This window comes from Alexandromys fortis, unplaced genomic scaffold (assembly GCF_014885135.2).
Source record: "Alexandromys fortis isolate MF-2015 unplaced genomic scaffold, M_Fortis_MF-2015_v1.1 scaffold_106, whole genome shotgun sequence".
Taxonomy (NCBI): Eukaryota; Metazoa; Chordata; class Mammalia; order Rodentia; family Cricetidae; genus Alexandromys; species Alexandromys fortis.
In genome coordinates, this window is record NW_026067980.1 from 3,674,239 (window position 1) to 3,700,742 (window position 26,504).

At 44.7% G+C, this 26,504-nt stretch overlaps 1 protein-coding gene across 2 annotated transcripts in view; it reads left to right on the top strand.

Moving 5' to 3' along the window:
* Cacna2d3 (calcium voltage-gated channel auxiliary subunit alpha2delta 3) overlaps window positions 1-26,504 on the top strand; it is a 798,817-nt gene that overhangs the window by 404,433 nt on the left and 367,880 nt on the right. For both annotated transcript variants that reach the window (XM_050158222.1, XM_050158221.1), the window contains exons 10-11: window positions 8,080-8,169; window positions 15,318-15,431. In XM_050158222.1, coding sequence (XP_050014179.1) covers window positions 8,080-8,169; window positions 15,318-15,431 — 204 coding nt within the window. The remainder of the gene's footprint in view (window positions 1-8,079; window positions 8,170-15,317; window positions 15,432-26,504) is intronic.

Genomic DNA, 26,504 nt, shown 5'->3' on the forward strand with positions numbered 1-26,504 from the left:
ACAGTCTGTTCAAGGTATCCATGTTTGAATCGGATAACAAGATGTCGTCCATGTAGTGGAATATTATAGATTCAGGAAACTTCTTGCGTACTATTTGCAATGGTTGGTTCACAAAATATTGGCACAAGGAGGGGCTATTTAACATACCCTGGGGGAGGACGGCCCAGTGGTATCTCTTGGAAGGTTGAGAATTGTTGTAAGTAGGCACCGTGAAGGCAAATTTTTCTCTATCTTCTTTTTGTAAAGGTATGGTGAAAAAACAATCCTTTAAATCAATAACTATAAGAGGCCATCCTTTTGGTAATAAAGAGGGCAAAGGGATTCCAGATTGCAGAGGACCCATAGGTTGAATAACTTTGTTGATAGCTCTGAGATCTGTCACCATTCTCCATTTACCTGATTTTTTCTTAACCACAAATACAGGAGAATTCCAAGGACTGGTAGATTCCTCTATATGTCCAGCATCTAATTGCTCTTGTACCAGCTGTTCTAAAGCCTGTAACTTTTCCTCAGCTAGAGGCCATTGTTTTGTCCATATTGGTTTCTCAGTCAACCATTTTAGAGGCAATGCTGTTGGTATCTCTGAAGGAGTTTCAATTGTTTGTTCTTGTACGGCCCGAATGGCCGGTTTTCTCCGTTTGTAATATCTTTTAATATTATTCTCAGAAATATAGGCTCTAGAATTAGCAGGAATGTTAATTTGGGTATTCCATTGTTGTAATAGGTCACGACCCCATAAATTCATTGCAATACTGGCTACATATGGCCTTAATTTCCCTATTTGTCCCTCAGGCCCTATACATTCAACCCATCTCGTGCTCTGTCTTACTCGAGATAGGGTTCCAATTCCCAGGAACTGAACATTTACATTCTGAAGAGGCCAATATGGATGCCAAGATTCTGGGGTAATGATACTTACATCAGCACCTGTGTCCAGCAGGCCAGTAATAAAAATGCCATTTACACACACTTTCAGCTTAGGTCTTTGATCATTTATAGAAGTTTGCCAAAACACACGTAACTCATCTTTCTGCTCATTATCGTTTGTAACAGTAGGCATGAGGTTTCCTAATTGTCCTGACGAGGCACGTTCTCTGCAGAAACTGGAAATGACTGGACCATGTTTGCCATGGGGGCCTGTGAGGCCCCCCCTCTCACGTTTCCCGTCTGTATCAGGTTTCCTTGTCTATCTCTTGTAGATCTACACTCATTCGTCCAATGTCTACCCTTTCCACATCTTCTACATAAACCTGAAGGCTGAGTCCTTCTATTTCTGTTATTTCTAGAAGACGCATTATTATTGTTTCTGAAGGTCCGTTGTTTACAATTCCTTCTCATATGACCCATTTTGCCACAATTAAAACATTTGGTATTCTGATGTCTCCTTTTACCATTGGAAATTGCTTCCTCTACCCATGCTTCAGTGCCATAATCAAATGTATCAACATCCAGTGTATGCAAGACCCATTCTTCCAAGGGTGCTGATCTGAACCTTAAAGGCCCCAAAATCTTTTTGCATTCCACATTTGCATTTTCATAAGCCAAAGACTCAATCATTATACGTCTTGTGTCAGGGTCAGGTATCCCTATTTGTACAGCCTTAGTAAGTCTTTGTAAAAAATCACTAAAGGGTTCTCTCTGACCTTGTTTAATCGTAACAAATGATTCCATTCTCTGTCCTGGGTCTTGTACCCTGTCCCAAGCCCTTAAGGCTGCTGTAGTGCATATGGAGAGTATGCTTTCATCCAAATTAGCTTGTTCCTGAGGATCGGAAAAGAGTCCTTCACCTAGAATTTTATCTAGGGAGATGTCACTTCCCTTCGCCTTTTCTTGCTGTTCTAAAAGTCTAGCCTCTTGCCTGAATAAGCATTTCCATCTTAAATGCGTCCCACTCTCAAGGACTGCAGAGGTCATCTGGGTCCAGTCTAAAGGCGTTGGTCTGCTCATTATGGCCCAAGATTTTAGCATCTCTTTAACAAAAGAGGAGTGCATCCCGAAAGCCGTGACAGCCTGTTTAATTTCTTTGAGATCATTTATACGGACAGGCTCCCATGTATCTTCCTTAAGGATCCTAGGGTTTTTGGAACCAATCACCTTCTCTGTCGTTATTACTGGAAAGGCAGGTAGAGGTGTAGATAGAGATTTGTGGAAATTGTCCCGGAGGGATTTACCCACAGATGTAGTTAAAACTTTCCTTTCTACCGTTTGTTCTTCCTCATCAGAATCAGAATTTAGAAATTCCTCAATCTTTTCAATTCTATTCACCATTGCCTTCTGCAATGTCTGTATCTCCTGTCCAGAATTATGTTCCAAAGCCCTCATTGAGGATTCTAAAGTATGAAGTTTGTCCGTTAGAGATAAGTTCTCATCTTTGGACATGATTTTTATGGCATAAACCGTGCCTTCTTGTATTGACAATCTTTCCACCACTCTGTCATAAGCTTTAGACAAAAGTTGATTTTCCCATTCAACCGATTTAATTCTCTGAGATAATGTTTCAGTCCCTTCAGAAAGTGACTGATGAAATTTACGATTTAAATCAGCTGTTCCTTCTTCCATAATAATAAATTTCTCCTTAATATCAGCCTGAACCTTTTCTAAGTTTTTTTCAGTCACCATTGTCTTGTTAAACAAAGTTCTGTTCTCTTCCTGTAGAACTTTAAACTGATTCATGAGAAGATCATTGTCATGCTTAATCGTTTGTAGATGTTCAACCTCTGCCTTAAGAATCCTGGATTCATCTCCAATAGTTTTTAGATGTTCAACCTCTGCCTTAAGAATCCTGGATTCGTCTCTTAAAGACTCTATCAGACTTTTGTCGTCAAACCACTTAATACCAAGGAAAACTACTAATCCCAGAAGGATCCATAGATGTGGGGTGCTAGACACCTCTTGTAGGATCTCCCACATGGCACACTCAAAAAGGTTATTGAAGTTGGGAACGGTGATATTGTCAGACATTTTATTTATAAAAGGAAAAAAAAATTTTTACCTGTAATGACTGGTTCCTGCCAGAGGTGGTGAAAGAGTCCACTTGAATCCACGTGGAGATCTGAAGTAAATCTCAAGACCAAAATTTATTCAAAGTGACCCCTTCGGGGCCAAATGTGGCGGTTTGTGTTGTAAAACCGCAAATATTTAAGCTTCCCTGTTCAGCTCCAAACGTCAAGGCAGAGAGGGAGGGGTTAACTCCTCTGGTGCTGCGAGAGGAACAAAGCGCTGGCTGCGAGTAGCTCCGGACCGAGGCAGCCTAGGACCGGTGTGGGGGAGGTGCGCTGTTGTCTTGGCGACCGCGACAAGCGGGCAAGACTGCGGGCCTAGAGCAGGAGAGTTGTTGGCTGGGAAATGGCGGCCACGGGCTTGGTGGCTGTGGTAGCGGCTGCGGGCCTAGAGCGGGCGGGCGGGCCGGTGCTGTGGCGATCCCGTCTGCCCAGGACTTGCTGTAGGCACTGCGGGCTAACGAGGAGCAGCGGATGTAAATGTGCCCCCACGTTGATGCGCCAAATGCGGCGGTTGGATTAATGAGCACCAATGATAATAGATATTTGAACAAGTTTAATAACAAAACCAGACTCACGAAACCAAGGTTCCAGCGGAGTACCAGGCAGAGACAGCAAGGGGCGCGCAGCCTCTGCCCGTCCAATTTATCAGTTTCCACTTACCTGTATTCCAGCTGAACTCAAGTCCTCTTGCTTATGATTTAGATAGTTTAACAACTAAGCCACCTCCATAGCCACCAGCCTTCTGATTTTTTTTTTAAATTTAAATATTGATAATAATCCTCCCCACTCCACCCATTTTTCCGCCATTTGTGCAAAATTTGAAAGCTTTTAAAGAAGTTCACAATCCACTCCCACAGAACAGCATGTGGTAGTGAGAACAGCTGGAGAACATGGGAATGGGCAGGCAGTGTCCTTAGGAGGAAAGTGGTCCTTGGGCCTTGGCAGAATTCCCCTCTCCCAGACCCGAGCACCCTCGCCACTTCTTCCTTTGAACATCTCAGCACGGGCACTGAATGGGTTCCTAGAATTGTCATTCTGGGGCTCATGGATGAGCACCCTCTCTTAGTGACCACAGACTTGTTGCTCTGTGATGTGACTGTCATTTCCTGACACAAGCTATGAAACAGGCAGGGACTCCGAAACGAAGAGGGTTTCACGTTGTTTTCTTGGCCCACAATTCTCTTCAGGTGCGTCTTTCAACAGCTCATGCCTCTGAGTGCAAAGAGGAAAAAGAAGGCTCAGAGAAGAAAAGTGTCTTAAAGGAGAAGCAAATGGGGACAGGAGGGGACAGAAATGTCTTCCTGTAGTCCCGAACCCTGATGGACTCTGCTCTGTCCACCATCCAGGCAGTTACTGTGACCATTCCACAGATGGCAAGATTGGGGCTTCATGGTCCCTGGTACAGCAAGAACAAGAGCATTTAGTTCATCGTTTTTCTGTTTGTCGATATTCAGGGGCTAAACCTCATTTATGTTAGTACATAAGGTGGCTAAGATGGCATTTAATATAACCATGATACCAAAACAGTGTTAAGACACACTAAAGATCCACTGGGCATAAAGTGCCTTGATGTGTTCTGTCTGGCACAGACACCTGGTAAGTAGCAAGGTTCAGGGACAGTGATTAAAAAGAAGGGTGGGCCTGGGAAGTGCTGGCATTAACTCTGTGAGTTTGAAGCCAGCCTGGTCTACAACCTGAGTACCAGGACAGCCAGGGCTGTTATGCAGAAAAACTTTATCTTGAAGAATGAAGAAGAAGAAGAAGAAGAAGAAGAAGAAGAAGAAGAAGAAGAAGAAGAAGAAGAAGAGGAAGAGGAAGAGGAAGAGGAAGAGGAAGAGGAAGAGGAAGAGGAAGAGGAAGAAGGAGAAGGAGAAGAAGAAGAAGAAGAAGAAGAAGAAGAAGAAGAAGAAGAAGAAGAAGAAGAAGAAGAAGAAGAAGAAGAAGACAAAAAAGGAGGAGGAGAAGAAAACAGGGGTGGGGAGTGGGGACTTGGGCTGGGAGATAACTCCATAATGTGCTTTCTTGTAAGCATGAGAACTTAAGTTCAGTTACCCAAAAATCCTTGTCAAAAAGGCTGGTGCGTAGGTACATACTTGGAGTCCTAGTGCTGAGGACTCAGTATAACCCTGCACAGGTCAGCTAGCCTTGCCTTCTTAGCAGGTTCCAGACTAGTTCTATGGTAACTCAGAAGCCAAGGTGAACAGCACCTGAGGCGTAAGAGCTGAAATTGTCCTCTGACTCCATGTGGATGTGCACACACGCACACTGATGCTCATGTGTGTGCATGCACACACTCAACCCAAGGAAGTGGAAGCATGAGAGGTACATTTTATCATGGGGACTCTTGGCCAAGGCATCATCCTGGCTTCAGGATCTTTGTGACAGCTGTGGTACACGGAGATCCTCTCACTTCAGACGCCCAAACCCAACTCAAACTGGATGAGCAAAGAAGCAAGTACGCTGGTTTACTCATGGGGAAAGACCGTGTGTGTCTGTGTTATGTGGTCTAGCCATGCTGTCCCGACACAGTCTTACTCCCCTTGTCTTAGTTAGGGTTTCTATTGTTAAGATTTTATCACAGCAACAGAAATGACACTAGGTCTTCTTCAAATCATGTGTATTTTGTTAGTATAAGAGAGTCAGAAGAAAGAAAAAGGGCCCTGGGTTCCTGCGGTGATTTGAAAGAAAATACCCCTCCCCAGGCTCAGGAAATGGCATATTAGGAGCTGTGGCCTTGTTGGAGTGGGTGTGGCCTTTGGAGGAACTGTGTCACTGTGGAGGTGGGCTTTGGGGTCTCACATGCTCAAGTCATGCCCAGTGTGCTGTCTCCTTAATGTCGCCTGAGGATCAAGATGTAGAACTCTCAGTTCCTTCTCCAGCACCAGGTCTGCCTGTGTGCTGCCATGATGATAATGGACTAAACCTTTGAACTGTAAGCCATTCCAGTAAAAGGTTTTCCTTTATACGAGTTGCTGTGGTCATGGTGTCTCCTCACAGCAATAGAAACCCTACGACAGTCTCTATCTGTATCTTCTAGAGGTCTCTTGATTTACTAGATTGACTTACAGGATAGAGTTTGAGCAATTTAACAATAGCTGTTTTCATACTGCAGAGGCTGAGAACCAGGGAGATACCCATCCCGTGAGTCTAGGTAGCTGGACAGTCCCAGTCTATCACTGAAGGCTTAGCGGAACCTTGGAGAACCACTGGTCTTCAGTACATTAGAAGCCTGGGAGCTTGGTGTACTGGGAAAGGCCCTGAGAAGGCAAGCAGGCAGGAAGCAAATCTTTCCCTTCAGATCTCCTTTTATTACCTGAGCTGCCCCCAGAATTTGCCACCCACCACTTAGGATGGGTCCTCCCATTTCAAATAACTGGATCAAGAGAGTCGCTCACAAGTATGCCCAGCCGCCTGTCTCTTAGTTGATTCCACATCCGCTCAGTTTGACAAACAAGATTATCCATCACACCACATTAGGCCTCAGGTTCCCCATTTGTCATTGGTGTGATGAGCCAGAATGGTCGCTCTGACTCTTGTGTGACACCCTGTGTAGTGATGGCAGCATTCTTACGTACACCCTGACAATGAGGTAGTAATCACTAGCCACAGGGGCTGATGAGCACCTAAACATGGCAGGAGCTGTAGAGGAGCATGGTTTTTAAGGGAGGGTAAGTTTATTTCTGCTTAAACGTCAGTATCTGGAGGTCAGCCATAGCTACCAAACTGACTAGAACAGTGATTAGTGGACATCACAACCTGGGAAATCATATCCTGGAAAACTGCTCTGTATGGAGATAGAGCTGAGAGGTAAATGCAGCTCTGAGACCAGGGGGTTGGTTTACCTTATTGGTACGAAAAAAGGGTACACTTTGGAATGAGGAAGAAGAGAAGAAAGAGAAACCAAGGACTCCTCTAGCTATGGCACTATTTGGAAGCGCTCTCTTCAGGGAATTCTTTTTTTCACCTGATGTATGAATTATATTTGGAACAGGAAAAACAAAGCAAAATCAACTGACTTTGTCACAAAGAGCAGTGAGCCAATCTGACACGTTTGTTCCATTTGGTTCTCCATGTCCCAACAATCAAAGGAACCCTTGCCTGAAGCTGCAGTTGACTCCTAGCCACACATGGATTAACCGAATGGTAACCATGCAGTACAAACCTGACAGCCACTGAGCATGGGGGAAGGTTATGGTACCAGATGGGCTTGTAATGCAGAACCCAACTTACAATGATTCCACCCTGGGGCCAGTTAAGGACCAAGTTCATTGTAAAGAACTAAGGGGCATAGCACAATGGGCAAGTGCTTGCCTCGTGTGTGCAAGGATCCATCTTCAGTACAGACCACTAAGACAAACAAAATAAAATTCCAGACTCGAGCACACTGTGTGCTCCATGTGCCGTGTCCTCGTGTGCCATACTTCTTTACAGGGCTTCTTAGCCACTTTCTTATGAGGCTAAGGCTAGATTTCTACAGAATCATAAGAACCAGAGGAGAGTTTGGGCTGCTACCAAGGAGGCCCAACTTGCTACACATTAGAGGTACTTGGAAGAAGGGAACCCCGCCTGAGAAAATAGTTGTTAGATTGGCCCGTCTGTGGGGAGTTAATGATTGATGTGGGAGAGCCCTGCCCACTATGGGTGGTGCTGCCCCTAGGTGGTACTGAGCTGTACAAAATGAGAAAGCAGTTGAACAAGCCATAAAAACAAGCACCTTTCTTCTGGGATGTTTGCCTCAGTTCCTGCCTGAGCCTCTGTCCTTCCTTCTCTCAGTGATGGAGTTTGACCTGGGAGTTTTAGGATGAAATTAAGCCCTTTCTCTCTGGAGTTGTTTTTGGTCCGTTCTTTATCACCGTCACAGAGAGACAAACCAGGGCACAAAGGAATCCCAGTGAACTGGTCTGAGAAGCAAATGGCCTGAGAAAGCCTCCTAAGATACAAAGAGGGTGACATTTATTCTGAGCCTCGGGGAGCAGTGCGGAGAGTGGCAGCGGAGCTGGGGAATGAGCTGGTAGCAGGTTCCATGAATGGGGGAGACATGCAGAGTCCTAATGGATTTTATTCTTTGTCCTTACAGCACTTCAGGGAGCATTTGGACAAACTTTTCGCCAAAGGAATTGGAATGCTGGATATTGCTCTGAACGAAGCCTTCAACATACTCAGTGATGTAAGGACCTCTTTGACCTACCTTGCTCAGACTCAGGACAATAGATGGGGTTTGTAGAACATCTCGGTCAGGGCTATTTTTAGTCCTGAGGTGCTCTGAGAGCATCAGGAGCAAACCGGAATGGCACCTACGTCTGGATCAGGGTGTCAGCTCTGCAGAGTTGGCTATTGTCATTCTGCACATGAGCAAATGAAGGGTCAGGGTGATGAGTCCCTCGGTACTGCACAGCATGTGGGTGGTAGATAATTAGCCTGGATCATAGGCCTGGGCTTTGCTTGATTTTACTTTGCCACTCAGTGAAATCCCAGTCTAGATTTGGGGTTTTTATATCCCCAAAGGTACACTGGCTCTTGGGTCAAAGGTTGGAATAACACCTAGAGATTCTTTCATCAATGACATTTGGCACAAAGAAAGCCACTGTGGTCTCAATCCTGAGCCAGTGTCTTTTCCTCCTGCCATGGAAACAAACACACGGAATGAAGTGTCTAGCCATTGTCTTCAGTATAAACCCAAAGCCAGCCTCTCTTACCTCATTTCCAGAGTCTGTAAGCTACAGGTGATTAACATATATGCAGGAGTTCATGCATTCAGTAAAGTGTTGGACTAGCACACACAAAGTCCTGGGTTCACATGCCGGTAAAATGTAAATCGTGTATGGTGGCATACAACCATAATCTTAGCAGTTGGGAGATGGAGGGTGATGGATTAGAAGTTCAAGATCATCTTCAACTACACAGTGAGCTCCTGGAGTCAGTCTCCTGCCTCCCAACCTCCCTCTCCTTCTGTCTCCTTCCTTCTCCACCCCCCTCCTTGCCCTTTTCTCTCTTACACAGACACACACACATATACAGAGTTCATGGGTTAGAGAGTACCCCTCAGTTAATAGCATATTAATAGCTTAGAAACCTCTGACCTGGGCAGAAAGCTAGCTGCTCCTTCACATTGGTTTGGACCCAGGCGGGTGACTTTTCGGACCTCAGAGCTGTCAGTCTCCGCAGTCCTGAGTTATCAGTCTCTTTCTGAGAGGTGATGCTGAAGAGACTTGACCTGATTTGGAAGCTCCGTCTTTTTATCTCAAGAACTACTCTGAGCTCAGCCTCTTGTCTTCCCCACAGCTCATCTTTGCTTCCCTGCTCTTGGTGGTAGAGGAACATGAGTTAGGGGACTGTTAGCTTTGTGGTCCTCTGGAGTCAGGCTGGCTGAGCAGGGAGAGCCTCTGTGTGTGTGAGATACTGAATAAGGGATTCTCAGCTTTGTTCTTCTTATCTATGAAGGCAAACCTGTGACTTTTCCTGGAGACACATAAGGAAATGGCTGTTTACCCTAAATAGGCCATGCACAGACCAGAGAAAGGATTCTATCCAGGTCCAACATGGTAAACAGTTTCCTATTGGAGTTACTTCCAGCTGCACATGCAATTCCAAGGGCAGTTTCCTACCAAGGAGTCCCATCCCCACCTGGGTGAGAGCTCACGAGAACTACGCCTCCAGTGAGCGTTACCTTTACCAGACTTGGCCATCCCTGCATTGTCCTGTTTCTTTCATGGCTAGGACTCCAGGTCAAGATAATCTATGGGTTACTGCAGCGCCTTCCCCATGGCAGATGGGAGAGTCACACTGGGAAGAGAGGCACTCTAGGAAAGAGGGAGACACATACTTCTAAGAATCCAAATGAGATCACTTTTTAACTCCAGAGATGTACCTGAGATGATTGTAGTTGATAAAACAAAAGCAAAAGAGAAGTTAGGATGTTTATGCTGTAAACAAACATTTATAATATTATTTGTGAAATTTCCAGAAAGTATCCAGGATAGGAATAAGGCCATACTTCACTTTCCTGTAAGCCTGGGCCTGAAGCATGATTCATTGCTGTTTTATTTTTCTTATTAGAAAATATTTTCCCATAAAATCCATAGTGCCTCCCACCAGCACCTTTATAGTGTGTCTTCCCAACCATGCTGGAATTTCTGATCCTTGGCGGCTGAAAGCTTTGACTAAACTTCAGTCTCATGGACCCCTTCTTCCACACCCCTATCAGGGTCCGGTGCTAACCCAGACCCTCAGTTATTTCTCTAAACCAGACCCCAACATAAACTATCTCTCTCTGGACTGGCGTGGAGGTGTCGGGAATAAAGGCATGACTCACATGGTTTTATCAGGAGGGAGATTCTCAGAGATCCCTCATGATATCCTGAGTTCGCATCCTGAAGAATTCCCTCCGTTTATTCTCCAAACAGTCTTTATACCAAAACTTAACTGAGGGTGAAATACATTATCATTCTGTCTCCTAGGTAACCAGTAAATGGCCTTTTGTCATGTCCACAACTACCTGTCTGCTCTGTATGCTATTACAAAGAAAGAAGCAAAACACCCTGACTTTTTGTTAGGTTAGCGACAGTCTGCCTGGCAGGATACGTGACCCATCTCAGGTGTGGCCTATGGCTTGATGGCTTGGCTGCTATGCCATATAGAAATATGGGGCTATACACCCCAAACTCCAAGTCTCTCTATCCTGCCTCAAAACAGCTCTAGCTTCTTCTCAGAGACAGCCTTGCCCCTCACATGGCCTCTCATTCATTTCCTCTCCCTTTTCTTTCCCTGGAACATTTGTTTTAATCGTTTTCCCTACTTGTCCCCTTCGTTCATCAGTTTTGGCTTCAAACATTCCTGAGCCAGTGATACAGCCAGATAAATGCTGAGCCCCCAAAATCTTCAACAGAGGGTGGTATGCAAGCTGGGGAGCTACCCTTATGCTGGATATATGCAGTGTACTCACACATATATGTTCTTCACTTCACAATTTAAATATATTTTTGCAAGTAGGGCCACGGTACTTATATATATTAAAGGCTAGGAGAAGTCTGTAGGGTAGAGAAATGTGTTGTTTATTTTGGTACTTAGATGTCTGGGCTCACATAATACTTTATATCATATCATAAACTTCATATTAACATCTTGTAGTATGGGTCCAATAAGCATATGTTTGGGCATAACACCCTTTATATCCTTCCAAATATTGTGTACACACTTCCAGAGACCACTAACATCCAGAGGAAATACCAATATGGGTGCCTTTAACCCTGCTCATATCCTTGTTAGTAATTTTTTTAATCACAAGTATGTGTATATGAATGTATGTGTGTGTAATTGTGGAGGCCAGTGTAAGCTTGTCTGTTCCCTCTTCCACCATGTGAATCGGGAGATTGAACTAAGGTCATCAGACTTAGTACCTTTTACCCACGGAGGCATCTTATTGGCTCCCCTTATCTTAAACAGTGAAACCTTCTACGGATCCATATGCCTATGGAAACCCTATAGAGTCTGACCAATCAGACCCAAATGGATTGCTCATCAATCCTGGAGAGTGGGAAACAGCTCCAGTGAAGGCTGCCAAATGCCCATGCTGGACATTGGCTAGCAGCTGGCACCGTATTTGTCTGAGTGCACATTCATCTACTAGAGAAACATTTCTCCCCATCTCTTTCCACTGGGCTTTTCAACAGCTAAATTCTTATACAAACACAGAGATGGTTAATCTCCCATGAAAATGAGGCTTTATCTATTTTCCACCTCATCCATGCGGCCTTTAAGTGATAGAATTCTCTTCCTATGTGTTATGTCTGACTTTGCAAGTGTATCTAAAATTAAAAGCTTACACACACACACACACACACACACACACACACACACACACAAAGAGAGAGAGAGAGAGAGAGAGAGAGAGAGAGAGAGAGAGAGAGAGAGAGAGAGAAAGAGAGAAAGAGACCTAATACACATACACATTAAGACTGACTGGGGGGAGCTTAGAATGGCTCAGAGGTTGCAATAATTAAATGGAATTTATTCTGTCGTGCAATTACCAACATTTCAGTTTTGGTATTTTCTCAGATAACTTAAAGGCTTGTGATCATTGATACTCATGGCTTTGAAAAGAGCATTGAAATAAACTTCTAAGCCCTCTCCAGTTTTTGATCTCTGCTCCATTCATTAGACTCCATAAAGAACACAGAACCAGTTTGCTACAGTAGTTAGCATCTACCTTGTCATGTGACAACTGCAATTATCTTTTTTGGAGATGAATGTGATCTTTGCAGTGATTACCTTTTAAAAATTTTTCTTAGCCAATTAAATAAAATTCAGTGACATTTCAAAGACTGTTAATCACAACCAAATGCTCGAAATGTCAGGATGCATTGAAAGTTTCGCTGCTAACTGATGAATCAGGGAGCTAATTGTGGTTCATCACCAGGCCCTTGTCATTGCTATTATTATGGAAAACACTTTCCTCACGCTCCCTAGTCAATGAAAAAAATGTTCTAGACAAATATGAAGAGAAGAGATATTACTCATCAAAGCATTTGAATTCAAATGCAGTCCTCAAAATCCTCCAACTCTGCAATGCTTCAGATGGTATGCAAGGGTGCCCTGCCTGAGAGGAAAGGGCTGGCTTTGTAAAGAATAGCTCCTGGGGGGTCCTGCCTTCCTAGCCACAGTACTCAGAAACCTTCCATTACCTCCCTTTTTTTCTTTTTGTTGGGAGTGTTTCTTCCAGAATGCTTTTGAATGAGTTTCACGGTTAGTCCCAGTCCCTGGTCTCTGAAAACTCTATGACCTGAAGCAGGAATGGCTTTTATTTGGAGGCTTGCTATGGACTTTTTAAAGACTGGGAGGACTGTGTAGAATGTGGCCTCCTTACCCATTGCCCCAGCAACCTGTTTAGGAGACCATGATAGGAGGCTTTGTTTTCTTACTGAAGTAAGGAAGAAAGTCAATACCCTGAGAGAATCTTAGTGGTGTCTCAGTAGGGAGGAAAAGGTAGTTACTTCCTTACAGACTGGGAGGTTGTAAGGAGCCCCATTGGTTGCGAGAGCCTGGTGGCAGATAAGGGCATCTAGCAGGAGTGTATGCAAGAATGAGAGGTCCTTGTCTTGGATCAGGAAGTCAGAGACACTGAAGGCCATGCTCACTCTTATTACTTACTTTCTCAAGAACTGTCTTGGTCTCTTTGTAGGGCAGCCATCTCAGTGACAAAGGGACCTTCCACTTGGCAATGCCTCTCACATGATCTGTACTACTTGTCCACATAGCTACATAAGAGGTCACACCTCCAAAACAAGGATAATTGGAGGACATTCTCTGATCATGACAGTCACTAGCTGCTCAGGAACCTCCCTATCCTTACCGAAAACCTAGAGTATAGAGTATAGAGTATAGAGTATAGAGTATAGAACAAGGAAATGGAGATTCCTTGTTCATTTCTCGACTGCCGAGACCCAAATAATGACACAGAAACTGTATTAATTACATCACTATTCCAGTGATTCTAGCATATTCCCAGCTAGCTCTCACAGCTTAAATCAACCCATTTCTCATAATCTGTGAATTACCATGAGATTGTGGCCTACCGGTAAGGTCCTGGCTGGCGGCTGGTGTCTTTTTCCTTTGGCAGCTACATAGTCTCTCTCTGACTCTACCTTCTTTCTCCAGCATTCAGTTTAGCTTTCCCACCTAACTCTATTCTTTCCAGGTATAGGCCCAAGCCGCTTCTTCATTCATTACCCAATAAAAACAACACATTTACAGAAGGCCTTCCCACATAACAGATTGTGCCAGTACAGATGGTAGCGGGGGCTGACCTGCCTGTGTTCAGGTATCAGCTGTTGGACAGTAGCCATTTCTCCTTCGGCTGATGTCTCTGAGCCTCAACCTTCCTGCCTGTGAAAGGAAGAAAGGAAGATAAGCGTAGTTTCAACCTCCAAGACCAATAAAGATGCAGTAAGTTTAAGCTCTTATCCTAGCACACAATAAACATTTAACCTCTGTTATAACAACCATATCAGGATGTTATTCCCATGTTACAAATGAAGAAATGGATGCCCTGGAAAAGGAACATCTCAGGCATGCATCTGGAACTAGATTAGAATTGAGGACTTTACAGTGTATCATGACTTTCCATTTGTGGTGGTTGGCTTGCTCTGTCCTAAAAAGGCCTCAGAGTAATTCCATCCATCCGTCCGTCCGTTCGTCCGTCCTTCCGTCCACCTATTCAATTATCTGTGGTAAACATATCAGACTTTTAATTACATAAAGACTAGACATTAATATCTCCAATTTGAATGTCTTATTTGTTCCCTTGGCCACCACGGTCCAACCAGCAAGGCTAAGAGTATCCTTCAATCTCTCCCAGTGCTGCTACTACCCAGAAATGCATAGAATGTGTGTGTGTGTGTGTGCGCGCACCTGTGTGTGTGTGTGTGTGTGTGTGTGTGTGTGTGGTGTGGCCTGGCACATTTACAACAAGAAGTGCTCTACCACCAAGCCATGTCTCAGGCACCCAACCCTCAGCCCCCTTTATTTGATTTTTGTTTTGCTTTATTTTGTTTTGGGAATGGAGACTTAACCCAGGCTTGCCTGGAAACATAGACCAGGATGACCTTGAACTTGCAGTAATCCTGCTGCCCTTCAATTTCCCTAGTGCTGGAATTTCAAGCATATGCCCCATCCCTAGCTAAGAGTAGAAGCTGCAGTTGGGATCTGCACACTCGCAAGTGCAATCTGGGGTTTTCAGCACGCCACGTATGCTAGCAAGCGATTACAAATCCTTTACACTAAGACATGCATTTTAAGTTCAGTGTTCAAAATGAGTACTTAACCTTGGAGTGTGACTTATCATTTTCCTAGCTTCCGTCTTGTCTGAAACTTGTTTGATTTTTAACATATAAAGTTCTGTACCTACTTGACTCCCTCAGATCAGCCTCATTAGGATTTTGACAGCTATGTTGCCTCTCTCAGAGCCCACTGCCCTTACAGTGTACTCTGAGCACCGTTGCCAGCTCTCCAGTGCCTTGTGTTCACCGATGAAGGTAGAACTTGCAGGCCGGAAAACTTAGGTAGCTTGCAGGCATGTGTTTTAGAACCCCCTCTGGACACACACACACACACACACACACACACAAATGGCCTTGGTCTACAGTAGTTCCAACTTCTGCAGTTAGTTGCTGTTAGTTTGAACCCATGCAGGAGCTTCTCCTGTGGGTTGTATTGGTAGCACGCAATGAGCTCTTGGATTTCGAGGACCACATGCCGTGGAGGTCTTGTGCATATGCAGACTCTCTGACATGTGTCTTATTTTAACATTTCTTTCCACAGTTCAACCACACAGGACAAGGAAGCATCTGCAGCCAGGCCATCATGCTCATAACTGATGGGGCCGTGGACACCTACGATACCATCTTTGCAAAATACAACTGGCCAGACCGAAAGGTGAGTTGGTGCTTACGCCGTCTATGTAATGATGGCCATGATCAGTCTTCATTGCAACCTCCAGATCGTCCTCGGATAAGTGTCCTGTGCAGACTTTAGTGATCTATGGCTTCCCAGTCTATGTTTGTGGGTTAGCCAGAATCAAATACCATGACTTTGGTAGTCGTGAAATGAAAGTGTTTTCAAGAGAAGGAAGGCACTTGTGAAGATGTGTTTACTGTGTTGTGTGAAAAAATTCCTTGTGGCATACCTCCTCTTGTTATGCGGCTCTTCTTTTTAATTTGTTTTCCTTGAAGCCAGAGCTACCTGGTAGGCCCCGGTTTTGTAAAATGTTAAGATTCAGAGACACTGAAGCCATCTCTTCGATTATGCCTGCTTCTGTGGACTTCCTTGGGCCAGCTCTAGCTAGAATCTTCTCTCTATTCTTGGATACTGTGTGCTCATCAGCTTGTCTGTCCTCTGTTCTAAGTATTTCTTAGTCCCAAGAGAAATCAATACAATGCTTTTTAACCTTTGAACCCATATTCTAGAGCATCAATGACTGCCTTTAATATTTGTGAGGAACCTTATCCTGAGGTTCCTGAAAGCTGGTAACTAGTCTGAGTTCTCAGAAGAAAAAACTAAAATTATGGCTATTTAGACCCTATCATGCACTCAGATCTCTGGAAATGTGTCTTCATAGCCTACATTATTAAACAAGGTCCACTAACGGGCCCGTGTCAACGAATTGGTGGTGGGGATCACTGTGTCACTTTACAAGATAGGATTTTAGCTGAGGACAAAGTCGGGTAGAGCAGGTGTCACTGGGTATCTTCTTGTTCCCTGTATGATCTTGACTGTATAGAAGCATGAGACCGTCCAGACCATGTCAATCTTCCGGTCTCTGGCTTGTCTGTTTGGTTTATGAGACATGAACGAACTGAACACATTCTCAAAAAGAAACAGAACGTAGCCATTGCCAACTGCTCTATCCAGGGAACATGTACATTACAGGACTATGACAGGGAAAGTCATTCCATGTTACTTTTGTCATTCATGACCTGTATAAGTCTTTTATACACATAGGATCTTACCTTACCAATAAGTCTGGTGATTACAGCCGCATGTGTTCTGTACAGTATAGTTCCCAAAGGGATTGCCTGGTGCCTAACCTTGGGAATAATCACCACCTCTGAAGGTAGAGAGATACTGAGTGTGCTTGGTTTGCTGAGAATATCTAGGACTCTGCACCACGAGTCTGAGTGTGACCAGTGTCTAGAGATACTGTGCTTAGAACTTAACCCTCAAATGAGAGGGAAGGTTCCCTCTCGGCCTTAACACAAGATTTTAGGTGCTAGAATCTAAGATTTAATTTGGGTGATGGATTCCAGGCAGAGGCCATGCTCATTCCTAGTGAGTGTATAGGATGTGGAGAAGAAGGGTGAGGACATTCTGTGCTTCTGTAGTACACAGTGCAGTATGAGTCTGAATTAAATGGCTTTGTAAGGACACAGGGCTTAGTGACGTAGAGTGCCAAGTGAGAGACCTGTTATGGGATAATCTTTCTATACACTGGGATGGTGTGTTGCTGTTTTATCTTGCCGGCCTAGGACAATTCTGATTGTTTTAATAAAGAGATGAATGGCCAATAGCTAGGCAGAAGAGGATAGTTGGGGCTTCCAAAATAGATAGGAACTCTGGAAAGAAGAGAGGTGGAATTCAACAGGCAGAGTCCAAGAAAGTGGGATGTACTATGCTGAAGAGAGGTAACAAGTCACATGGCAGATGAAGATGGATATAAACTGGTTGATTTAAGTTATAAGAGCTAGTTGGGAACAATCCTAAGCTAAGGTAGAGCTTTCATAATTAATAATAAGTTCCCATGTCTTGGTTTGGGAGCTGGCAATCCAGCACTAGAAAGGGAGACTAGGGCCCTGGATATTTTACAAGAAAAACAAAGTTCACAAGTGGCCTGACATCACACAGAATACTGAAGGAAAAGAAGAATGTGATGGGCCCTTGAGAAGCATTTATGGATCCTATCCATTGTGTGTGGCATGTGCTGTGCTCTATAAATTTCTTCCATTTGGAGATTGTGGAGTGAAAGCAGCTACCTGGAGTTATTGGTACTGAGACATTCTGACCTTGCTCATAGGGAGAGACAATGGCAAAGCCAGTCTTTGGATGAAGTACAGATTTTAGCATGCCTTCCTTTCCCCCATGAGCAGTGCTGACTGTTGGGGTGGCATGTTCCCGATGCTCTGGAGCAAGGGTCCTGTAAATGAATGTCAAGCAGAAGCAGAAAGGACTTCTGTAGTCAGAGGGTCTTTTCTTACTGGAAATTACTAGTGCACCCCTCCCTGCCCTTCAAGCCCGTTGTGGAGAATTCCACGACATTCACATCTTCATGCGTTCTCTGTTTTTATGAACTTTCTTGTGAGGGTAGAGGTGATAAATTTGCCTAGCTCCCCGGTACGATTTAGCACCTCAGTAAAGTGAGATGGCATGGAAGGTCTAAGCAGTCATCTTTCTCCATTATTCTGAACACTAGCGATTTAGTGAAGGGTTGTGTCTGACACGCAGTAATTGGCAATCTTCAAGACTGTAAAAACAGGAAGCACCATCCAGAGAGAGAAAAAACAGTTCACAGAATGGAACACGATTCTCATAAAACAGTGGTTCTCAGGAGTAAGCAAGCCTCTGCCCTGCAAGTGAGGGCTGGTTCCCACACAGGGCCTGCATGGGGCTTCTGAACTCACTATGGGGATGGGGTCTGAGAGTAAATATTCCTAGTATTTCTCTGCCCGAAGTCGATGCTCTTGATGGGAGCCCCACACAGAAGAAAAGTTGATGGAGTGGGGTTTTCACCACTCCTGTTCTCCTTGGTCCAGTCCAATATACAGAGTGTTTCTTGCCCTAGACCCTGGAAAACCGTCCATCACTGACCAACACATACAAGGCTGAGCTCTAAACTCCATACTCCCTAGGACGTCGAAGTCCAGTCTTAAAGTTGCTTCTGTTGGTGTCTTTAACCATTATTTTTTGGTGAGTATATAAAGACAGGCTCTCTATTTTGAACAATCCTGTCAGCTTGCATCGTATTGCAGCCTGGCAAAAGGTCTGACAAAGAGAACTTTAGAGAACTTTCTGGCTCCCACCCCTTTAGGGCTTATGTGCTGTGTGATCACTTCACCTTCAGTGTGGGTAGTGTCGGTGACCTGTTTCTAACCAACAGAATTTCCTAGTGATGAGGGGTGTTTTTATCCCCTTCCAATCAATGTGAGCTAATCAAATGAGACTTTATCCTGGATGGGGCTTGTTTAATCGAAAACCCTCGAAGACGGTCAGAGACCAGAGATCCTCGTTGCTGGTGTGATGAAGTAGACGGCTACTTGAGAATCCTAAGCAGATGGAACAATTGATAACTTTTAGACCCAAGGGGCCTCCAGCTAACCCCCAAAAGAAAGCTGGGCTCTCAGTTTTTCAGACACAGGAAAAGGAAACTCCTTCATTAGTGTGAGTAACCGCGACAGTGAATTCTTAGCAGGCCAGGCCTTGGGATGAAAAGTCAGTCCATTCTCTACCTCACCTACAGCCTTAGAAAACAGTGCCAGCAAGCGCTCTGATTTTAGTAATTTGTTATACAGCAATAGAAAAACCAATATATAGGAAGCAAGAAGGAAGGGGAAAGGAAGGAAAAGCACTTATCAGAACTATGCTGTAAAACAACCCATATTTATTGTCATAAAATGTAATTCTATGGGTTTGCTAACTTACAATGCTTGTGCTACTACACGTGGCGTCAGGGAGGTCAATAGCAAAGCTGCACTTGACCGGAGCTTGGCAGGTGGCCTCCAAGGCCTCCCTGTATGGTATCTAGTCTTTGAGGGTAGCTCTGGGTCCACTCCTCAGTACATCAGCTGGACTTCATCTGGGTTTCAAGAAAGAAAAGGCAGAAGAAACGGGGGGAAAAGACTCGGGGTGCACTTGTGGATGGTCACATTTAAAAGCTGTTTAGTATCTACCTAGGCCCTCCTTGCTTAAGACAGCTGCGTAATGAAACATCTTCGAGCATATTGCTAGAGAAAATGCATTCTTGGAGATTGACCAAGAAGCTCCGAAGGCAGCCTTGTTATTGCCTATGCAATGTGTCCCTTGCCAGCACTTATTTCCAAGAGTGGAAGTGAGGAGCTGTTTAGTCATTTATGAGACACCATTTACTTTTGCTTAATACTCTCTGGTTAGTGGCTTAACACCAGCTCCAACGGATTTGGAATAAAACATGAACTCTGCAACATCAGAGGTGCTTGTTCCAGGGTCTGCTCTAAATCAATGCTGTGTACATTAAATTAGGAAAATGACTGGCTTGTCCACCATTGCATGGCTGCTCTTCTAACTTAAAGTTAGGGAATTATTTATTGTCACTTGTTAGTCCCCTGAAGTATAAAACATGGAGGGGTCCTGCTTGGACCAGTAGGAAGTGATTAATGAAATGACACGCAGAAGGGGTTGGCAGCCTCTCCCCCACAAGCTTCATTTGGCTTGCTACCTGCTTTGGCAGACTGTAGTCTATGGATAACCTGCGCATTTTTAAATTAAAATAAACAAACAAAAGGACAAGCTGCAACATTGGGTTGAGGAGATGGCTCAGCAGGGAAGAGTTTTTGCTCTATGAGCATGAGGTCCTGAGTTCAAATCTCTAGCACCTGCTTTTAAAGCAAAACAAAACAAAAACCAGGCAGGCTGCATCAGCTTGTCATGCCAGCAAAGGCAGGAGGATCTCTGAGGAGTAAGGCAATAGACCAGGATGCCTGATGTCCTCCTTTGGTTTCCATAGGCAAATGCTCAGGAATGCACACGTGTCTGCACAATACAGAACTCACAAACACACATTCACACACATACATATACACAGAAATGAATAAAACTTAAAGAAAAGCAAAAATACTCCATGATGAAAAGCATAGGAAGGCCAAATTTTGCAGTCAGTAGGCAGGGATATTTTAGTGTGTGCACGCCCATTTGCTTTCACAGTGCTATGGCTGATGCCTGGGTTTGCTTGCGACAGAGACTGACTGGCCCACGGAACCTGAAGTAGCTATTCCATGGTGCCTTGGGACCGTGTGCCAGTGCCTGCTTTAAGCAGTCTTTGGGGAAATTAGAGGATTGTTGTGTAGTTGTGCACCATTGAGATGCCCTCTGCATGGTGTGTTACCCTGGACACTGCTGAGAAGGGCAGTGGAGGTCTGCCCACTCCCAGGCTCCTTTCTTCTTGAATGATCTGTACAGCAACAGTATGCTTTTCTGTGCTGGAGATCCTGCGCTAGAATGCACAGGGCCTTCCTGCTTTTTAGCGGTGAGGTGGGTCCCCATCCTCGTGACTCCTTCGGTGCTGCTTCACACCAAGGCTACCATGCTTAAGATAGCAATGTTGCGGGGGGGGGGGCGCAGGCCTTGAGCTAGAACCAGGATCTGAAAGGTTGAGTCTTGTAAATCATTGCAGATGATGGCCTTGGAGTTTGACAGGTGGAAATGTGGCAGGAGACCATGGCTCTCAGGTCAGTGGAGTGATGGAAAGAATAGACTATAAAGATCAGGTTTCCTCTTTGGCAAGATTCAGGAGACAAGGTATTCCCTGGTTGATTTGGATTGCATTAAAATGCCATGGTCTGAGTGTTTTATTGACAGTGACTTGTATCTCACAATCTAGGAGCCTGGAAGTTCACAACCAGGGAGCCAGAATGTGTGGGAAGAACTGGGTTCCAGTCTGGAAGGATCTTGAATCCTCACATGGCAGAGGGCAGCATGAGGAGAATAATGAACTCTCTCATGGCTGTGCCTGTGCGTTCTGCCCTATATTCGGGGCTGTGCCCTAAGTGTCCCCTTCTGCAGCTACATGGTGTCTCCTCGACTCTGTCTACTCTTGCTCTCTATCTCTGTTTGGATTTCCCGCCTGGCTTAACTCTGCTAAGCCATTGGCCGAAACAGCTTTATTCATCAACCAATAAAAGCAACACATATACAGAAGGACATCCCACACCATCATACCATGAGACCATTAGTCTGGATTTCAGTACAGGGACTGAAGAGATTCAAAAAACTTTTAGATCTCCCTGGACGTCAATAGAACAACATTGCTCTAAATCCAGCAGTCTTCAACCTGAGGGCTGTGACTCCCTTGGGGGTTGCATACCAGATATCCTGCATATAAGAAATTTACATCACAATTTATAACAGTGGCAAAACTACAGCTATGAAGTAGCAACAAAATAATTTTATATTTACAGGTCACCAAAACATGGGGAACTGTATTAAAGGGTCACAGCATTAGGAAGGTTGAGAACCATGTTACCAGGGAAGGACCAATATACCCAGGAGCTGACAAATTTCATGTTGCCCTTTAGGGGTTAATACTGTACTTGGAACAGTTAAGTAATGGATTACCTATTAACTTAGTCTTGGTGTGGGCAGAAGAACAACACAGTGCCTGTGGTAATGGGATAATGAAGCTAACTCTAATGTGTGAACTTTGTGGAACCCATTCTCTGTGGAGAGACACCTTGCTCAGCCGAGGCATGGCGTGGGAGGCTTGGTCCTGCCTTAGTGAGGTGATAGGACAGATTCAGTCAACTTCCCAGGGGAGGCCTTACCTTCTCTGAGAAGGAGATGAGAGGTGGTGTGGGGGAAAGGTGGGGGAAAAGAGAAAAGGGAGGGGGAACATCTAACACCCAGGCACTGTGTTCTTCTACCCGCACCAAGAATAAGTTAATAGGTAATCTATTATTTAACTTTAGGAGGAAAATATTAACCCCTAAAGTGCAACATTGCCAGCGTGTGTGTGTGTGTGTGTGTGTGTGTGTGTGTGTGTGTGTGTGTGTGTGTAATGTAGATAATGACCCATCTTTTTCTCTTGGATGTCACTAAGCAGTCCATCTTCACAGGGCTCTATGCGGAGCAACAGTTGTTCTTGAATTCTCTATTTACTTCCTCTCCATCCATCCCCTTAAACTCGAGTTTCCTTCACGAAATAACAAGCTTTAAATTGATCTCTTGTGTTCTTAAATTATAAGATGACACTGATATCCAAGGCAAATTTTTATTGAGTGCCAAGTGTCAGATATTGTTCTAAGCCTTTCGCGTGCCATGGTGTGAGATGGGGACTCTACTCTTTCCACTGCCCCCTTTTTGCAGTGGAAACTGAGGCACCAATAACAGTTGATGGAGTTAGTCAGTGGCACCTGTCAGGCCCTAAGCTTGATCCTTAAGGAACATGCAGATATCTCGAGGAAGAATAAAGTGAAATCAGCACAGGTCACAGGCTCCACACTGTGTTCTGTGTCTTTGGAACAGTGAGTCTGTCGTCTGGCTTCACTGACCCCAGATGCAAGACAGTCTGCAGGAGGAGAGGATTCGGAGTGCTGGAAAACCCAGGGCTGTAGGCAAAAGAGACAATTGCAAGGTCTCAGAACAAGGCTGTCTGTGTGCGTAAGTGACTTCCCTCTTCGGAAAGGATGAAGGCAAGTCAGAGGCAAATGATAGTCCCCTTGTGTGTGGCTTTTGCTCTTCAGTTATCTCAAGAACAGGTTGGGAGATGGCAGGTAGCTTCCAGGTCCTTCAGGATCCTCTAAATAGGCTGCAAAGATGTAAGTCAGAGTGAACACTTGGCTAGCTTGCACAAGGCCCTGGGTCTAGTCCTTACACCAGAAAAGAAAGAAGACAAGAAAGAGTATCCTGGGGTTTAGGGTTCTTGGTCCGTCCTCGGTGACCTGATGGAGACCACAGGGAGGGAGCCAAAGCCAGTTTTAGATGGGGTGAAGGAAAGGCTGTGATCCTAGGAGCACCCCAGGGCATGCCTTCCAAGCACTGTAGATGTGCCCTTAAAGGCACCAAGATTAAAATTGATCCTCTTAGATCTCTAAAGGACTGCACGGGGCCTTGTCCAGCAGGCCTCCTTCCTTTGCTGTAGTCCGCCTTGTCCCTGTAGTATTCAGCATGGCCAGAGGCTTAGGTCTGCCTCAGTGCCCCTGAGGAGTTTTGCAAAAGCTCAGTGTCCCTGCACCCCATCTTTCAATGAAGCCTGCATAGCTGAGGTGAGGGGGGGGGGGCTTAGCTTTTGAGCAAAGACAGAGTTAGTTTTTTATTGTTATTTATTTTTTATTATTTCTTTTCTTTTTTTGAGATTATAATATAGTTACATCATTTCCTTCTTTCATTTCCTCTATTTAAACCCTCCCATATGCCCTCTTTGTTCTTTTGCAGAAAATCATGGACTCTTTTGTCATTAGTTATTGACGTGTATTCCTACACACATAAGCGCACCCTGCCCCGTCTGTGTGATGTTACTACACACTTAAGTGCAATCTGCCCCGTCTGTGTGATGTTATTGTCTGGTGTGCAGGGCTGACCATTTGTAGTGGATAACCAATTGCTATGCTCCCCTCTGGGACAGACTTTGTCCTCTGCTCTCAGCATTCCTTAGTTGCCTATAGTTTTTGTGTAGGATTGACACCTTGATCCGCATTAGTGTGTCTATTGTTATTCTCTTTAAAAAATGAAAAGATTTATTTATTTATTATGTATACAGTGTTCCTCCCACATGTGTGCCTGAAGGCCAGAAGAGGGCGCCAGATCTCAGTACAGATGGTTGTGAACCACCATGCAGTTGCTGGGAATTGAACTCAGGACCTCCAGGAAAGCCATCCCTCCAGTCCCATCTGTTGCTGTTCTTGTTCAGATTATTTTTTATAAAGTCTTGTTGGTGACACTTTATGGGAGTAACCTCTGACATTCCTCAGAGACACAAATCGCACAAGAAACTCTGTGTTCCTTTGGCCCTTACAATCTTGTGGTGTGTGTGTGTGTGTGTGTGTGTGTGTGTGTGTGTGTGGTGTCTGTTTTGAGACACAGGTTTCTCTGTGTAGCTCTGCCTGTCCTGGAACTAGCTCTGTAAACCAGGCTGGCCTTGAACTCACAGAGTTCCTCCTGCCTCTTCCTCCCAAGTCTGGATTAAAGACATGCACTACCATTAGGCGGCCTTAGACTCTTTTGCCTCCTCTTCCTCAATGAACCCTGAGCACTGGGTGTGGGAAATGTTGTAGATGTATCTATTGGGACAGGGTTCCACAACTCCACATGGCTTGTGGTTTTCTGTAATGGTCTCCATCTGTTGCGAAGTTTCCTTGATGCGGGTGAAGACTACACTTATCTGTGGGTATAAGGACAAGTATTTAGAATGTACTTAGGGGTGATACTGGTTTAGTAAAGTGGCAGTTGTAGGTTCTTCTCCAAGATCAACTTCACTAGCCGAGAAGTTACCTGGCATGATCCCCTCTGTGGAGTGGGCCTTAAGTCTAATTAGAGAGCCGTTGGTTACCTCCAAAGGGCTAATTCTTTTAGGAACTCAGTTTTCCAATAACTCTAAGCCACTTGGAAAGACTTTTTTTTATTCTCCCTTTTTCTTCCTAAATTCCAATATTCCAGTACTCCCATGTATGGCTTTTCACCTTCCTTTGAGCAGGTGGAAAGGAGATAGAATTTTCCCACGATCATGAGCAACCCAAAGATAAGTACGTGCATGTGTGTATGTGTGCATGTGTGTGTGTGTGAAAATAGTCCTCATGACCACCCTTACACTGTCTGTATCTGTTTCCATAGAACCAGATTGCTATGTAACCGTTATAGAAGCAATATTTGAAAGAAGGTATTAAGCAGTTTATCATGGGTAACTGTTTACTGGGGTCCCTTGTGCCTCAGGGTATTCTAAGAGAGCTCAGGAATGTGGGTTGCTATAAACCTACAAAGGAATCACAGAAAACTGAAGCAGATCATAAATAACACTTGAAATATGATATGTTTTCTGAATGAGACAAACATCGCTCCAAGATGAAGAATGGCATGGTGGCCATTCTTGTAGATGGGCCAAAAAGGGAAGCCTCCAGGGGGACATAGGTAACTTAAAGACACCATGGGATTGGGTATGCGAGAGAATGCACTGAGGGATGCATGGCTGGGGCTGGGAGGCACAGGGACTGTGCCATGTGACAGGCTGGCAGGACTGCAGAGCCTGGCACCTCTGCATTTAATGGGCACAAGAAGCTGGGATCCTTCCTTGATACAAGAGTGACAGGGGCTCTGGAGGATTTTGTGCAGGGAATGCGCATGAACTTATTGGTTTGAGTTCTCTGCAACTAAGACAAAGACGAGGCTGACATGCAGTGTAGGAGTTGACCTTCATTGCCAGGGTTCATCAACTTTAGTGGATGGCAGGAGTCTAGGGGGTACCCTGTTTCCCACAAATGCTTCAGAAGACTATTTCTCATTGGTGTGTTGTCTCAGAGCTTTGTTGAGAGGATCCTTTCTTTATCCCTTTCCCCCACCCTCTTCCACTCATTCTTTCTCCTGGACTGCAGGAACCCTGTAGTTGGGAGTTTAGGGTGAGTACATGTCTCCGCTGTATTCTTTCAAAGGTGATAAATCCTACAGCTGTCTTGAAAAACTAGTAAGGACATTCATTACTCACGGTCAGTCAGCCGAGTAACAGGAAAGGCATTTGTCGTCACCATGGTGAGAGCGCACTTCGTCCTTCCTCACAGCTGAAGGCAGGCCCAAGGGCTTCATTGTCTCCAGGGTTCATTTTGATTCCTTCTGCTGGTATCAGACATCTGTGACTCCATCAAGAAGAACACGACAAGACATGTTAGGAAGGACACACGCTGATGAGTGGTTGTGTCCAGCCGTTGAAAGAATCTCTAGAACTCCCGGGCTCCAGGCAATTGTGTGCCCCCTTTTCGGCAGCCTCAGCTGCTGTGTCCCTTTCAGGGCTTGTTGGCCTTGGCTTTTAGACAGGTGCCCTGTTTTCAGAATGCATATGAGGGACAGTGTATATTCCCACCAGGTGACTCCACCATCTTGCGGCGAGGGACTCTCTGAGAGCCTGCTAGGAAAGTCTTAACTCTTCTCTGCTTACTGTAGCTTATTGTCCAATGTTCTGCCCTGCCCTGTAGGAAGCTCTCTTTTTGCGAGTCCTTATTATTTTTTAAATTTTTTTAAAAAAAATAATGTCTCACTATGTAGTCCTATCCAGCCTGGAACTCA